This window comes from Morus notabilis, unplaced genomic scaffold (assembly GCF_000414095.1).
Source record: "Morus notabilis unplaced genomic scaffold, ASM41409v2 Scaffold99, whole genome shotgun sequence".
Lineage (NCBI taxonomy): Eukaryota > Viridiplantae > Streptophyta > Magnoliopsida > Rosales > Moraceae > Morus > Morus notabilis.
In genome coordinates, this window is record NW_010362482.1 from 780,871 (window position 1) to 798,083 (window position 17,213).

The 17,213-nt window shown below is 34.2% G+C and overlaps 2 protein-coding genes across 3 annotated transcripts; both read left to right on the forward strand.

Moving 5' to 3' along the window:
- The first annotated feature begins 1,187 nt into the window (after positions 1–1,187).
- LOC21410284 (protein PECTIC ARABINOGALACTAN SYNTHESIS-RELATED) lies at positions 1,188–6,108 on the forward strand. Its single transcript, XM_010102062.2, has 11 exons — positions 1,188–1,683; positions 2,120–2,170; positions 2,280–2,370; positions 2,567–2,643; positions 3,129–3,217; positions 3,885–4,004; positions 4,338–4,454; positions 4,592–4,735; positions 4,823–4,946; positions 5,042–5,233; positions 5,373–6,108. Exons 1-11 carry the CDS (start codon positions 1,396–1,398, stop codon positions 5,730–5,732), a joined length of 1,653 nt encoding a protein of 550 aa, XP_010100364.1. The 5' UTR covers positions 1,188–1,395; the 3' UTR covers positions 5,733–6,108.
- A 2,335-nt stretch (positions 6,109–8,443) lies between these two features.
- On the forward strand, positions 8,444–13,459 carry LOC21410285. Of its 2 annotated transcripts, none has more exons than XM_024168169.1 (14): positions 8,444–8,695; positions 9,092–9,227; positions 9,300–9,557; positions 9,648–9,822; positions 10,088–10,149; positions 10,230–10,393; positions 10,524–10,621; positions 10,971–11,029; positions 11,134–11,268; positions 11,355–11,614; positions 11,715–11,883; positions 12,122–12,197; positions 12,306–12,356; positions 12,855–13,459. In XM_024168169.1, exons 1-14 carry the CDS (start codon positions 8,634–8,636, stop codon positions 13,094–13,096), a joined length of 1,947 nt encoding a protein of 648 aa, XP_024023937.1. In that variant the 5' UTR covers positions 8,444–8,633; the 3' UTR covers positions 13,097–13,459. The 2 variants fall into 2 exon arrangements, with proteins under 2 accessions (XP_024023937.1, XP_024023938.1); XM_024168170.1 differs by having other exon boundaries at positions 11,724–11,883.
- Positions 13,460–17,213: the final 3,754 nt, after the last annotated feature.

Here is a 17,213-nt window from a genome sequence, read left to right on the forward strand (position 1 = left end):
TTATTTTTTATAACTATGTCCTTACTCATATAGTTTCCTTACAATTCTCTATGATTTTAGGTTACACGTATTTGACTAATTTATTGTTCTTTTGTACTTCATTGAAATATTTTTTTCTCACACACCCCTAAGCAAATATTCTATCTTTCTCACGTGCACACCTAATTAATTTTCTATGCAATTTGTTTTTAAATATGTTTTATATTTAAAAAACACTACTGAAACTTCAATATGCACTTAAGCAAACATCTTTTTCCTTTTCGCATGTACATCATAATTAGTTTTTGATTTGATTTGTTCATATTATTTTAGCACATTCAACTTTATTTATGAAAATTTAATATTCGATATAAATATACATTGGGATTGAAAAACACATTTTTATTTATATTTTTTTAAAAGCCTAATTTTTTAAATGTGACTTATCGAAATTATACATATATTTAATTGTTCTTTAATCTCCTTTACTACTAGAGTTCAAAATCAAATTGAGTTTTTTTAATAGATTACTCACGCATGATAATACTTTACGTGCAAGTACGTCCCAAAAAAGTAGTAATATAAAAGCATTAATCTAACTTTCAAGCTTGGTCCTCCACATGTACCGACGTTTTATTACTCCCTTTTTTTTTTTTTTGTGGTTTCATTGTCGTTTTTATACCATTTACGTTTTAAGAAAAACTATAAATACGCTCAAAATAATAAAATATTATTTATAACACTTTATTAAAAAATACATAATTATTATATAATTAATAAAATAAAATAAAATCATGATAACACCCAGATATTTTATAAAAATCTCTCATAAACAAAACCTGCAAATAAATTCATAGAAAGAAATAAATAAAAAGTCCGTTTAGTTCGCTGATTCGAGTTTTTAATTCGAGTTGAGATATGATTTTATGTGAGAATTTTTTATTGTAGTAAAAAAATTAAATGTGATTGTTTATGAGAGTTTTTTACTGTAATAAAACTCAAATTTTAAACTCAAATAAGCGAAATGAACAGGGTTAAAATCCACGCCACATCTTTCACTTCATTTTAGCCTTTCACTTCATTTTAGCGGCCGTCTCATGAAATGACAGTAACAACCTACACTTTCCAGATTAATTACACATCCAACCTTAAAAAAAGTAAAAAAAAAAAAAACGAAAAAAAGAAAAGAAAAAAACTTGCAACTCTCACATCGGTATACGGTACCGTATACCGACTGATGATGAGGAAAAATCTGATATCTGATCATGGACTGTGACGACGAACTTCTCTAGTTCTTTTGCAGCAGCAGCAGCAAATGCAATCAAACAAATAAAAATAAAACCAAAAAAGAAAAAAAACAAAAAACAAAAAACAAAACAAAACTGAAATCTGGCCACTTACAGTCCGAAGCGAGCCATGGTGGAGCTGAGGCACTCGAGCTCGATCGGAGCTCGGTCCTCTTCGTCTCCAATGAAGCGCGAAGAGGACTCCTCCCCTCTGATCTCCGACGCCTTTTCCGACGACGACGCTCGCGGCCGCCACGCCCACAAGGATCGCGACCGCTCCTTCTTCTGCTCCCATTTCCACTCCCTCTTCCCCGACGATTCTAGGGTTTCTCCCCATAACTCCAGGATCTCGCTCTTCTTCCTCGTCTTCCTCCTCCTCGTCGCCTCGATCTCCATTTTCTCCGTCGTCAAACACATGGTCAGTATTCTTCCTTCTTTCGCCGCGATTCGCATTTGTTTGAATTAGGAATTCGGAATTAGTGCCTTAATTTGACTTCCTTATTTTTTTATAACGTTAATTTTGTTGATAATGATATGTTTTAGTAATGGTGATTATCTCGGCTTGAAAACTTCTGATCGAGGCCTTTGTAAAAATATCTCAATAGAAAAGTTTTATTAGTAAAATAACTTTTTAAAAATTTTTATTTGCAAAATGGTTACGCAACGATCATGAACGACTACTTTTTATAAAGAACTCGATAAGAACGATCGAGTAGTCGTTATAAAAAATAAAGAAGGTCATTTTACCAATTTCACGATAGTCATTTTAGCATATTTCTCCTTCTGATCTTGTTTCAATTTACGTGTTTCGATAATAGTTTCATGTGGTAACCCTGTTTATGAATGATATACAGAATACTCCATACTTGTGTTGGAAAGATGGCATTGTTCTTCACTGCCCACAAGTAAGTAATTTTAAAGGTCTTTTTTTATTTATTTTTGGTTGCTGCTCATAAAATAAAGCTTTTGATTGTCTTTTCAACTCTTATATTTGGTCAATCTCTAATTTTCTAGGTCAAGGAACCTCCTTCACTGTGGGAGAATCCTTACTCAGCAACCACGTCTTGGAAGTCGTGCGCTGAGCGCCGGGATGGTGGGATATCAGGTAATTGAAGGATCTGTTTGAAGTTTGAATTATGCATATGGATTGATGTTTGAAACAGGACTGACATTCTTAACAATGTCTACATTTATCTTGACTGGATATTGATGATTGGATGGAAATCATGACTACTAAAATTATTTAGTGGGTCCTGTCTGTTTTTCAAATTTATTCATGTTATCTTCTTGGAAATGCACAGATCTTCCTCCTGAGAATGAAACAAATGGATACATATTCATCCATGCCGAGGGAGGTTTAAATCAACAACGAATTGCGGTAAGTCATGCTTCTTGGAGTGAATGTAATCGGTTTTTTTTTTTTTTCTTCCCTTATTCCTTTCTATAGCTTATATACATAATTGGTTAACTGGTCCCCTCTACGCATTCCTAAAATTTTAGTCTTCTTTGGCATATTTTTTTCACAGGAGTTATTATTTTATTATACTCAGATATCTGGAGCAATGTAAATGTATTTATGTACTTTAAAATTTTAAGTGGAAACTGATTCCAGTCTGGTTGGAATGTGTATGTGTCTATGTGAGTAAGACAATTTCCCCTTACATATTCCATTAAGCGGGAGATTACCTGAATATTGAATATTGTTTGAATGTATAATTCTGCATTGGTATTTATCTATTAGCTCAAAGGATATCTATAGTTTCTACATTGGCAAAATACCACTCTCATTTTTATAGGATAGATAAATTAAAAATTCAAAAGCATAGAAAGAAATGAATGTTTAACATGTTCTTTTTAACGCAGATATGCAATGCAGTCGCAGTTGCCAAGATAATGAATGCTACTCTTATTTTGCCAGTGTTGAAGCAGGATCAGATTTGGAAAGACAAAACGTGAGATACCTTTGCCAATATTGACATAAGTTTCAATTTTATGTTCACGTTGATAGAAATCAGATATAAACAAACAATCAACGGCAGTAACTGTTAATGTTGCACATCCATCATTTAAAATGGCATAACTGGGAATGCAATGTTTTTTATAGTGAGTGACATCAATATTTAAGGAATTTATAGACCTATACCATTTTCACTTCCTTTTCCCTATAACAAATCCCTCAATAAAATTTGATTCTTTCTGTTGTTTTCTTATTGAGTTTATTTCTATTGGCCAGTGCCACTTGATCAAACTGTAAATTGATGCTGATATCATTGTCAAATGTTAATGTGAAGAATAAAAAATGTATTAGAATGGGGTCTATGGGAGATTGTTACTCTGGATGAGGATTAAGGTGCTTTAATTCATGTTGAGGCACCCATGTATCTCTAGAAAGAGAGTTGAGTCTCTCAATTTCATAAATGCACTTGTGTTGCATAAGCTAACGCTAAATTAACTGTAGGTTGAAGAGTATTCTCACTTTTATCTTGTTCTCTTAAATTTTTATTATTTTTTCTTGTTTTACTTCATGTAGCTCACGTTTTGAGTTCATACTGAATTTCTTGATGATGTGTTACCATTAACTCCAATGCTTGTTCCTCGTGAACTTGAAAACATCTACAGGAATTTTGAAGACATCTTTGATGTAGATCATTTCATTGATTACCTAAAGGATGATGTGCGGATTGTTCGTGATATTCCTGATTGGTTTACAGACAAAACAGAGCTTTTTTCAAGTATAAGGTTAGGCTGTTTATCATCTTTTACTATTAACTACCTGATTTTTAGCAAAATAAATCATCATTAAGAAAGGATCATATTTGACAAGAATGATACCAATGAAGTGTGGACTAATAGAATGGCTAACCTTCTTGGTTTTACTCCTATGCTGAAATTGTGATCTATCTAATCAAATTGTAAGTGCTAGTGTATGCTCTCGACCTCTGATCCAAATTTAGCCCATTCGTTTTATGGAAGGTTTAAAAGAAAATCCAAAAAATTGATTTTTTTTTCGTGGCCTAATTCCTTTGGGTTGCAATGGGTACTGATAAATGGAAAAATGTGTTTGTCTTTCAGACGGACGGTAAAAAATATTCCAAAGTATGCACCTGCGCAATTTTATATTGACAATGTTCTACCTCGAGTCAAAGAGAAGAAGATAATGGCCCTAAAGCCTTTTGTTGATCGACTTGGGTAAGTCATTCCTTTCTTGATGTTATTGTTTTCTTATAAAAATGGAATTATAGGAGGGATCATTGTAGTGTTATTTCACATATTACGTTTTGAAGAAGTTTATCTTTGAAGACTGAGAGGGACGATTTATGTTTCAGGTATGATAATGTTCCTCCGGAGATTAACAGGCTGAGGTGCAGGGTGAACTATCACGCTCTGAAATTTCTTCCTGAGATAGAGCAGATGGCTGATTTATTGGCAGCAAGGATGAGAAACCGTACTGGAAGTTCAAATCCTTACATGTAATGTTTCCATTTGGATGTTGCTCGTGCCTGTTCAGGCTTCACTTATATTAGAGGTAAGAAGACTAACAAACTTTCCCATAACAGGGCTCTTCATCTTAGGTTTGAGAAAGGGATGGTTGGCTTGTCTTTCTGTGATTTTGTGGGGACGAGAGAGGAGAAAGCTAGCATGGCAGAATATAGAAAAAAAGAGTGGCCACGACGATACAAGGTAATCCAATGTGTAATAACTGATCTTCCTATCTTCTCATGCTGAGCACGACCTGGAAAAGCGCATACCTCATTCCCTCTTTGTGGTTTTTGCAGAATGGTTCCCATTTATGGCAACTGGCCCTGCAGAAGCGAAAGGAAGGACGATGTCCACTCGAGCCAGGGGAAGTGGCAGTCATTCTCCGGGCAATGGGTTACCCCAAGGAAACTCAAATTTATGTTGCTTCCGGGCAGGTCTATGGTGGACAGAACAGAATGGCACCCCTCCGGAACATGTTCCCAAATCTGGTATGCTCTTTTTCTTTTTCTTTTCATTTTCCTTTCACCCTAAGGACGTCTATTACAAATAGGCTTTTGGATTCTGTTGTTTTAGAAATAGTTCCACTTGATTCTCAAATGATGTGTTCGATGTGACAATTCGTAACAGGTAACAAAGCAGGAGCTGGCGACTCAGGAAGAGTTGGATAAATTCAAGAAGCATGTGACTAGCTTGGCTGCACTCGACTTCTTGGTGTGCTTGAAGTCCGATGTCTTTGTGATGACTCACGGAGGTAACTTTGCCAAGCTGATCATTGGGGCTCGCCGGTACATGGGACACCATCAAAAATCCATAAAACCAGACAAGGGTCTTATGTCCAAGTCTTTTGGGGACCCATACATGGGATGGGCGACCTTTGTTGAGGACGTTATTGTCACCCACCAGACGCGGACTGGATTGCCAGAAGAAACCTTCCCTAACTATGACTTATGGGAGAACCCTCTAACTCCATGCATGTGCAAAGCTTGAACAGAACAGGGATACTCAACTCAAAGTTTCTCCCAGATTGCTTTCAGAGCTTCGACTCCGAGAACTTGGGTACAATGTTTGTGGAATTAAATTTCTCTTTGTCAGAAGGTAGTCGAGAAATCCGCAAGGAGTGGCTAATGGAAACGCTAAGGTGGGAAATTGAGGGTATGCACGCGAAGTACAGACGGCAGGAGATAGATTTAACAATTTCATGACGGGCCTTTTATTTTTATTATAACCATTTGTTCTATCTTCTTTTCAGAAACGGTCAGCGATCAAGGTCTCGATTTTTCTAATATATATATTTTTTTCTTTTGCAGTTCTGTCTCAAGAACATGAACATAAATTCTCTTGTATCATTTAAACTCTGTAAATTTACAAGTGAAATGTGAAAGATTTCTTATGTGGAGCTATTGCCGGTGAAAAGTGCCAAAGCCATTAAAACATTTAAGACAGATTCATGGGGAAGTAATGAAGTAAGAATTAACGCAAAAAAAAAAAAAAAAAAAAAAAAAAAAAAAAAAAAAAAAGAAAAAAAAAGGGATTTTCTTTAATGTTTCTTTTTTAAAAAAACACGATATTCTCTATTTATTAGCTGTAAAATTTATATTAAATTAAAAACTAATATAATTTTAACGGCCGTTAAAAAAAATACTAGTGTTCTTAAAAGTACAAAAAGCACTAAAGAAATTCTATAAAAAAAAAAGTAGAGGAATGTCTTTTTGAGTAGAGAAATTTTCTTTTAAAGGAAAGAAAATTGGTAAAAAGGGTCGTGTGATAAGTCATAAGAGGCACTCTCTGTCGTTATGTGAATGAATAACTGTGCATGTAGTACTGGTGGGCAGGTAAATTGGTTGGCAGCGTACTTGTGTTTGGCTTTGGAACCATGTTCTTATTTTTGGGAAAGTGAAAGGGATAAGTCTACAATTTTTATTTATTTTGATTTTTTTTTTTTGGTAGAAAGGAATAAGTTTACAATCGGTGAATATGGACAATTCGTTTCCATATGGGTTAACCTTTGAAAACCATCTTTTAAGGAAATTGATCAGAGGGCAAAAGAAAAATACAATCGGTGAATATGGACAATTTGTTTCCATATGAGTTAACCTTTGGAAACCATCTTTTAAGGAAATTGATCAGAGGGTAAAAGAAAAATGGAACAAGTATTTAATTGGTGTATGACACAGAGCTTACCACATTGACTTTTTCCATTTGGAAGCCATCTTTTTAAGGCAATTGAAAGGGAAATGGGATGTACAATGCTTCCACTTTTTCCAGCTGTTTGATGGAGCTTAAAACAACCTCTTTCATTGAAATTTTGTCAGTTGGTGGTTTAACCAAAAGAAAAAACAAAAAAAAAACATTTTTCAACAGCACCAATAATTTCTTTCATCGTTTATGGCTGAAAAATAAAAATTAAAAGTATATCAGGAAAAATGACATAGATCATAATTAATAAGAAAACATAAACAAGTCTACATAATCAGTGAATGAAAATTGTTTACCACATGGACCCTTTTTACATTTGGAAACCATTTAAAAAAGGGAAATGGTACTTTCATCTTTAAAGAAATTGTTTTTTCAGTATCTTAAAACTGATTTTTAAGATCTAAAGTGTCCTTTTAAAACTAATAACTTTAAAAATATTTTTACATTTTAATTTTTAAATGTTTTAAAGTATTTTCAAGAATTTCTTTAAAAAAAATTATTAGTTTATTATTAATCAGTGAGAATGGTAAAATATACATTTTATGTCTCAAAAATTAAGGAAGTACCGAAAGAACGTTTTTCTTAAGAGTGACAATTCGTGTCACGTGTCGTGTTTTGATCGTTTCTTCTTAAATCTACAGTCAACTCGAACACGATCCGTGATATGAATTTTTTTAAAAACCGCAACACGACTACCTTACAGGTTGACACGACACGACAGAAAAATGACCCGTGACACGAATTAACCCGTGAATATGAAATTGACACGAAAATTATATACATTTCTTTAATTTTTTACATATTAGAAATAACTTAAAATTTATAACACTAAAATACAATAATATTCATTCAAATTAAGCAAATAATAATATAAGATTTTGAGTATAACTATTATGATATCACAAGTTCATAATAAAATTTAAAATATGTAATGAAAAATATATATTTAATTTTTTACGAGTTTCGTATCATGTTCGGATTAGGAGGGTCTAACTCGAAATTAACTCGTGTTTTCGTGTCAATTTTAGGTTGACTAAATTTTGACTCGATCCTCTTTTTTTCTAATCCTAACCCGTGAATTCGTATCGTTTTTAAATCGTGTTGTCGTGTCGTAATTTATATTACTAGCCTTAATTTTTTCAACGGTGAATATACTGTTTTAGTATTATTAAAAATATAGAGTAACATCGACATGTTTCACTATAATAAGAATACGAAAGTGATTTTGTCCTTTGAGAAAATTGGAAGGGAATAAGTTATTGTTGGATTTTTTTTTTCTTTTAATGAGTTACTTTTAGACACTGGTGTTATTGGTTTACTATGATAAAGATTAACGACCGAGAGCAAACATTATTTTAAGGTTTTCCAAAGAGAAACATATGACATTTTAATTTCGTAGTATATAAAAAAAAATAAAACAAAATCGTACAAACTACAAACCATAAGATATGGTTTGTGAAACAGAGGATCTGAGTCCACCTGTCAAAACAGTCACAGACTTTTCATTTTTACCCGCGAAAAAAGAAGAAGAGGAGTGAAGAAATGCACGACGGCAAAACTGAAAACAGTAACAAGGTTACACGATCACCGGTTTTTACGGTTTAACGGCGTAAGCTTTCTCTTTAAAACAACCCCAACAAAAAGATACCCAAAAAAAGTGAGCAATTTGAGCTTCTCCCACCAACTGTAACCATGAAGTTCTTCTTCGCAAGCTCTATATGCTTCTTCCTAGGATTTCTCCTCCTCGTTCGTAGGTACTTTTACTTTCTTTGCTCTAAATTCATTATAGTAAAAAAAAAAAAAAAGGGGTCTTTGAATTTTCAACTATATTGTTAGTATCTTGTTCAACTGATGACAATAGTTCTCGAAAGCAGCAACCTTTTTTTCATTTACCCTACAATACGTGCCTTGTGGGCTTTTTTTTTAACCCCAAAGTTTTAATTTCTTTTCCATGATTAAAACATGCTCTTTGGTGGAAGCAAAATTGTTAATTGATGATCTTCAGGATTTCTCTGCCCATTTGGGCCTCAGTTAAAGGTTTGGAGTGTTTATAATCAGTTGTGTGGCAAATAATTTGACCCCAGAAAAGAAAATTTCCAGATTTATGAAATACATATGTGTGTGTGTGTGATTGAAAAAACCATTTTCAGGGTATCATCAGAACGTGCCATTTTCCCTCCAAGAGGTTGGAACTCGTATGACTCTTTTAGCTGGACAATTTCAGAACAAGAGTTTCTGCAAAGTGCTGAAATCATATCTAAAACGCTACTTCACCATGGATATGAGGTTCATATAGCTATTTTAGTTTGAAAATTATTCAACATGAAGCTCATTTATGTGTTATCTTTTGCAATGCAGTATGTGGTGGTGGATTACCTTTGGTATAGAAGAAAGGTTCCGGGTGCTTATACGGATTCTCTTGGCTATGATGTGATCGACGAATGGGGCAGAATGCTGCCTGATCCAGGTAGATGGCCGTCTTCCAAAGGAGGAAAAGGGTTTACTGAAGTGGCAAAAAAAGTGCATAGTATGGGTTTGAAGTTTGGGATTCATGTCATGAGAGGGATAAGCACACAGGCAGTAAATGCAAATACCCCTATCTTGGACACAACCAAGGTATTATCGATTCCACAGCGACTGTATTTTATATGTTACAAGAATCATTGGACTGTCAATATTTTAGGTTTTATTTTCATGTCTTGTCAGGGAGGTGCTTACGAAGAGTCTGGAAGAAAGTGGACAGCAAAAGATATAGGGATCAAGGAAAGGGCTTGCGCATGGATGTCGAACGGTTTTATGAGTGTGGATACCAAGTTGGGGGCTGGAAGGGCCTTCCTTAGGTCGCTTTATCGACAGTATGCTGAGTGGGGTGTCGATTTTGGTAATTTGACCTTCTGATAAATGAATTTTGATCTTGATTACTACTGCATACGTTGTTTGAGGAGCCTGGATTGACTGCATTATCGAGTTGCATTTAAATGACCATATAATGATTTTAGCATATGTAGTTAGTTATTCTGGTATTCCAGGAGAAGACAAGATTTTTTATACTTTATTAACATATCATATCATGTTATGATCTCATTTGTAATCAATCGTTCTGACATAGAAAATTGACTGGCTGCCGGATATATGTTTTCTTCTAGTGAAACATGACTGTGTATTTGGTGATGACTTGGACGTGAATGAAATAAGCTTTGTTTCAGAGGTAAGCAACCGTGCTCTCTCTCTCTCTCTCTCTTAATAATGTTATCATTGTTGATATTGTGGGTGGATTTACTTATGCAGGTTCTCAAGGAACTTGACCGTCCTATACTTTATTCTCTTTCTCCTGGAACCAGTGTAACACCTGCTATGGCCAAGGCTGTGAGCGGACTAGCCAATATGTACAGGATAACTGGGGATGATTGGGATACGTGGGGAGATGTTGCATTTCATTTCAATGTTACAAGGTGAAAAATATTTTATTACGATTCTTTCATATCTCGATTTCAGACCATACAATTGTCTCTTTTCTCACTTAAGAGGAAAAGGAGAAGATTTAGTGGTTCTAATACACACTTCTACCCAATTCTTCCTCAGGGACTTTTCTGCCGCTAATATGGTAGGAGCAAAGGGATTGCTGGGGAGGTCATGGCCTGACTTGGATATGCTACCTCTAGGATTGCTTACTGATCCAGGTGAAGACTCAGCATGTTTATTTCCCTGTATTAGTTGATGATTTACTGGACTAAATTCTCCCTTAGGAACTCAACTCACAAGTTAAGAAAATGACACTTTTGAGTGTCACATCCGAGTCAGCTAAATCTTTAGGAAAGAATATTCATTGTGATTCATCTTCCAACTTCTGATAAGCAGTTCTGCAATGAATCATGATAAATGTTTTAAAAGTTGTACTGGTGTTCATTGTTTTATAAGTCTCCTTAAGAGTGAAAGATAAAAGGAATAACTGATGAGATTGAACTGCTTATTTTTTTATTTCAGTACGATATAGATGGATAAATTCATCATTCGATTTGTTATGACTAGGTTCGAACGAAGGTCCACACAGAACGAGTCGGCTTACTTTAGATGAGCAAAGAACTCAGGTATGGCCTTATGAGGATAAATAAGTGTGAATTTGATATTTGTATATCTTGAACTTAATAAGCACTTTTTTTTTTTTTTGATCTTATATACTTCACATTCACAGATGACTTTATGGTCTATGGCCAAGTCTCCTCTCATGTATGGAGGAGATGTGAGAAAGATTGATGAGACCACTTACCGTCTCATCACTAATCCTACTCTGCTGGAGATAAATCATTTTAGCTCAAATAATATGGAGGCGAGTCAATTTTTCTGATTTTCGTATTTTTTAAGATAGACTTCTTCATGGTAGAAATATAAGTTAATTCTTTGTTGAATTGATAGTTCCCTTACATTACTAGTACAACGAGCTTCAACAAGGCAGATGAAGCTGTCTCCTGGCAATCAAGAAAATGTTTGACAGATAGAAGAACTTCTGAATCACATGTTGTGGGTCTCACTAGCTGTTCAGATGTGAAAGCAGTTGGTTGGTCTAATGAAGCTTTTGAGCAAGATGATCTTGAACAAATCTGCTGGAAAGAAAATTCCAAAAACAAACACCAGGCGCCTTTTTGCCTATACAAGAGAGAATCTTGGCTGACATCGTAATTGTGCTCCTCCTGTCTGTTTCCTTTTATTGTCTCGAACTATTTGCTAGAGTTTCCTCTATTTACTTTGTTAAGATTATTCTTATGTCAATGTTAGTTCATGTAGAGATGACGACATAATCCACAAAGAGATATACCAAGGAAAACTCTTCTTATTAGCAACTGACCGGGCCGAATTTTGCTTGCATGCTTCTCCAAAAAGAAAGGTTACCTCAAAAGAGTTGAAAAGAAATTCATTTTCACCTTGCACATGGGACACAAATCAGGTATCCCTTTTTGGAAAATGTAATACTTTGACTTGTTGTTTGTGATCATAAAGAACAATGAGTCTAGCCTTGTGTCCAATTTTAACTAATCTGCATAAATGCATCGTACAAAATTACAAATTGCCATTGTTTCTCACTTTACATCTTGTCTTTCCTGAGTATTTTGTTAGATGATCCTCTCTCTCTCTCTGATCTGCGATAAGTTACAGTGAAAGCTGACAATATTTAGTGCTAACAGATGTGGGAACTGAATCATCATGGGACGCTGAAAAATAGTTATTCCGGCCTATGCGCGACTGTGAATTCTGCTGCAGGTGATCAAGTTTAAACTAAATGCTTTGTGTACATTAATTTGATGGCAACTTTTAGAGCAATCTTTTATTCCACATGCCATTTAACTTGTGAACCGATCCTTGACGCAGCTAAAGTCAATCCCAATGGAATTCGTTCTTGGATCGCAACTGGAAGAAGAGGTTTGATCGCTTACCCCACACCCCACACCACACCCTAACCTAATGAAAAGAACATCTTAGAAATATTTGCTAGGGGAAAAAAATGGTCTAGCAGGTTACTTCTGGGATTATTTTAAATACTTCTAAAACATAATAAATTTCTATCATGTGGAAAAATTTCTGTAATACATATTTCCACAGATTACTCCGTGGTCTCCAAATAAAGCTGTGGAAACATTTGGTTTTCGAATAGAAAAGATGATGAGTAAAACTAGAATGGAAGCATATTTTCATACCAAGGATGAAAATTAGCAATATGCCAACACAAGTGCGAAATTCAGCCCCTAGTTTTGCTGATGATGAGTAAACTAGAATGGAAGCATATTTTCATACCAAGGATGAAAATTAGCAATATGCCAACACAAGTGCCAAATTCAGCCCCTAGTTTGGCTTTCTTTCCAATGGATGCCATAGAAGTCTCAATCCCACAACAACCTTACCCTTTTTGTTTCTTCTCAGGAGAAGTATATGTTGCTTTTTTCAACCTTAGCCCAGTGAAGACAGTAATAACGGCTAAGATATCAGACCTGGCCAAGGCACTTCCCGGCGCAAAGTTGAGCGAAGATTCGTGCAAGTACAGAGAATTGTGGTGTGGGAAGGACTTTGGGATAGCAAAGCAGTCAATTTCAACGGAAGTTGAAACTCATGGGACTGCTTTGTTTGTATTGAACTGTGCTGGTGCTGGTGGTGATGGACTGTAGACAACAAAAAAAGCATGGTCTTGTAGTAGAGATCATGTCAATGGGGGCGCACGCGTGAGAAGCATCATTCTCTATTTATGGCCATAACAATGTCTTTTGTAATACCCAAAAAGCAATGATGTAATGATCATTGCTGTTGCTTTAGCAGTGAAATGACGAGTGATTAGCTCATAATATGTAAAGAATGTGGGGAAAATGAGGTATTTTATAAACAAAATCTTTGAGAGGTTAGTGAAGTAATGAGGATAGAATTGGGGTGAGTGTAGAGCCATACCACTTTAAAGGGGTTGGTATTGGCATACAACACTTGGGAGGATTTGCTGATAAAAATATAAAAGAAAAAAAAAAAAAAACCCCTTGGGAGGAATTGAGAAACGCTAGAGGAAAAAATACGACGTGTCGTTTCTTGACTGAAAAATGTCAAGTCGTTTTATCATATAGAATTAAATGACATGTTGTGTATCATGCTAAAAACGACATGTAATGTCCACTTAGACGAACGTCGGTAGCTGCCGTAACAAGACAAGACAGAGAGAGAGAGAGAGAGAGAGAGAGAGAGAGAGAGAGAGAGAGAGATATACTGATTCACTGAAAAAAAAAGAAGAAAAAACTGAAATACTGAATGTCATTTGCGGTTTCCATCTTGAAAATTGACATTCCTTTTTTCAGCTGAAATGACATGTCTGGTAATTTATAGTTTGTTGTAAACAAACAAGGTTATGTCGAGGCAAAAACACGTCGCTCACACGTTTAAACCACATGTCGTTTGTTTTTACCATGATACATCTGGTCATCAAGTGAAGTTTTTTGCAGATATAAAGAAAGGGTATTTTACACATTTTCCCTCTGAACTTCTTTGGTTTTGCTATTTGCATTTTTAATTTTGACAAGTTGTCTCGTTAATTTATAAACTTGTTGTAATATGCTTTATTTTGACAATAATTGTGTCAAATTAATGTTAAAAAAACACGTTCGATAAAAAATTTTAACATCCCAATTTAAATATGCATAAATCTTTTAATTTCTCAACTTTTAATTCTTTAATTCTAACAAACAATTTGAGCAAATTTAGTAAAATTTAGCAAAATGGAGCATATTGTAATATTTTTATAAGTTTGAGGGGTTTAATGCCAAAATTAAAAATTTGCGGGGTAATTTATTAAGTTCAGAAGGTAATTGTGTTAAAAACTTATAAAGAAGAGAAGTATGTAGTACAATAAGTGACAAACAAACGAAGAGAAAAAAAGTCATACCAGAGCTTATACGTGATTATTCGTCTTAACAAAAGAATAGAAAAGAAAAGGCAACAGGAAGTAGTGGTCTAGAAAATCTGAAAACTTTCGGGGCTGTTCTTTTGCCCGGGCTGTTCTTTTGCCCTTTTTGAGTTAGGTGACTTGAGTTTAGATTTTGAGTTGAGTTTGAGTTATAACTTGAGTTGAAGTTATAACTTGAGTTTGTGTTTGGTTGTGTACATTTGAGTTATGATTTGAGATAAAAACCTTTTTGAGTTTGTGTTTGAGTGAATCAAAACTTGAATTTGTATTTAGATAATATTTTAATAAAAACTCAATGCTGATGGAAAATTTTAATAGGGTATATGGGTGGAGTTTTATTCATCTTTTCGTTGTCAACGCATAGAAAAAAAATCATCTCAATCAGAATTAAAACGAAAAAGTTATAACATTTTTAAGAATAGAAAAAATATTGTTCATTAATTTGAGTTCGAGTTTCTGAACTCGAGTTGAAGGGAAAACTTGAACTCAAATTTTAGTCCCAAACTCGAGTTCAAACTTAAAAGAATATAAACTTAAATAAAATTATAACTCAAATTACTTTTTTTAAATTTTTAACTCAAAAAAATGACCGCCTAACAGTCCCTTCTTTATTAAAGAATTAGTATGGATTCATAAGTACCCTTGTCCGTCTATCACGAAACAGTGATTTTTTTTTTTCTCTTTTATAATCGTTCTTAGTTAGAGAAGAGTGTAGATATATTAGTTTACTTTTGTTTCGGAAATCACAAGATTTTAAAAGTGTTTTGAGCACATAAACTTTTTCATTATGAGCGCGTTTGTAACTCATTTTAAAATAATTTTATTTTTTGTATGAAAATGAAAACGTTTTCAATCTCAGATAGAAATCATTTTTAAAAATGCGTTTGAAAATGCATTTGATAGTTTTATCAAGATATTATTTTCAGTATAAAAAAAATCTATTAATGTCTCTCTTTCTCTCTCTTTACTCGAGAGAGCAGAAAAAGAAAATAAAAAATAAAAAACGACTAAAAGTCATTTTTCGTTTCTCTTATTTTACACTAAATTAAAAAATTATTTTCATTTATATTTTTTATTTTTATTACGCCAAAAGTTATTTTAAAAATATTTTTATTTTTTTTCCTAAAAAAACATAAAAAATAAAAACGGAATCAATTCCAATCTCTATATATATATATTGACTAGTGGTATGGCCCACTTTGCCATTTGCGAGAGACACAATATTCATCACGATCGTTAGAATTTAGGCAACACGACAGAAACGTCATAAGAAATATGACTTGGTCGAAGAGATTTTAACAAGGGAGAACATCTATTTTTGAATCGTCATGAAAGTGGTACGTGATTTGTAAGTATCTTCTTAGTTCTTATATTAAAATATGAACTTCCGTGTCGAAAATAGTTAGCCATCGTATCAAAAGGTAAGCAACAGTTGGTTAGTGGAAAACTTAAACATCACCCATTTTTCGAACCATGATTATCTAACTTTAATATAAGAGAATTTCTCTCATAAGTTTAGGAAAAATGAATCTTAAGTAATTTTCTACTTTTTAATTTTTAAATTTATATTAAAAATTATTTATTCTACATATTTCTTTTAATCTGATGTTAATTTAGTCGACTCTAACAGTTAATAACCAATACTATCGGTGAGAAAATCTACGAGAAAAAGTCGTTATAAATGGTCGATACTTGATCCAACATCTTCCTACATATATTCTCCACATGCATAAGATTTATATCAATTTTCTTTTCCACATATTTATATATTAAATTATAAACACAAGCAACCGACCTTAGTGAATTTGATTAAAAATCACATAAAAAAAATAACATAAATGATCCAGAATATGATAATTTAAACAGAGCATACTAATGGGGTACTTTTTATATTTTACCATACAATTCTCTCTATCATTTTTTTTTTGTTACACTAACATCATAAATGTACAACTAGATTTTAGACCTAAATATTATTGACATGTTCTTTGGATATTTTCATAAATATTTGAGGCACATTCTTGATACATTTTAAAGGTCAAATGCCAAATAAAATTAGACTATAGTTAGGGGACTGAAAATGAAATGAACCCCGGAAAATATTATCATCAATTCATCATCCACCTACAAATACACAAACTAGTTAAGTGTTTGATTCTCTTTGGTATGCTATATGTTGCTAAAGGTCATGATCCGATCATTCACGTCCTTGCTTGGCAAATGTACTACTCTACACACATCATGTATTGTCTTGCACCACAATACAAGTAAATGCAACAAAGACGTGAGCTTTTGGCATTTTTAATGTCATAACAAATACTTTCTCTTTAGTCATTTTCTTTCTAAAGTTCTATTTTTTAGATATTTCTCTAGTAGGCTTACGTCTATTGATAATGTTAGTTTTTAATTGTTAAATCTAGGGGTGTTCATAAACCCGAACAACCCGCAAACCCACCCCGCACCGCCCCAATCCAACCCGAAAAAAGCAACCCGCAACATTATTTTTTAATTTTCGGCCCATTAGACCTCTGGCCCGAAGTGTTTGGGGCGGGTTGTGGGTTGGGCTCATAACAACCCGCAACCCCAACCCAACCCGCAGAACACATCCCCAGTTCGGCCCAACCATTAATATTACTTCCAGTTCCAGGCCCAGCCCACGCCAGGAATCACTCAGTCCTGAATTTCAGGCTGCCCACTCCCAGCAGGCCTTCGGCCCATTCAATTCATTACCGCATTACTTTAGGCCATTAGCCATTAGGGCAGAGTCTCTCACACAGTCATACTCCCTTCCCTCATCATTTCACAACTCTCTCGTGTCGTGTCTCACTCTCGGCGGCCGCCCC

Excerpts from the sequence above, each read along its gene's own strand:
- LOC21410284 (XM_010102062.2), top strand. The coding sequence starts at position 1,396 with ATGGTGGAGCTGAGGCACTCGAGCTCGATCGGAGCTCGGTCCTCTTCG. Across the intron at positions 2,371-2,566 it reads CCGGGATGGTGGGATATCAG|ATCTTCCTCCTGAGAATGAA; the intron begins GTAATTGAAGGA and ends GGAAATGCACAG. Across the intron at positions 2,644-3,128 it reads TAAATCAACAACGAATTGCG|ATATGCAATGCAGTCGCAGT; the intron begins GTAAGTCATGCT and ends TTTTTAACGCAG.
- LOC21410285 (XM_024168169.1), top strand. The coding sequence starts at position 8,634 with ATGAAGTTCTTCTTCGCAAGCTCTATATGCTTCTTCCTAGGATTTCTC. Across the intron at positions 9,823-10,087 it reads TGAGTGGGGTGTCGATTTTG|TGAAACATGACTGTGTATTT; the intron begins GTAATTTGACCT and ends GTTTTCTTCTAG. Across the intron at positions 10,622-10,970 it reads AGGATTGCTTACTGATCCAG|GTTCGAACGAAGGTCCACAC; the intron begins GTGAAGACTCAG and ends TGTTATGACTAG.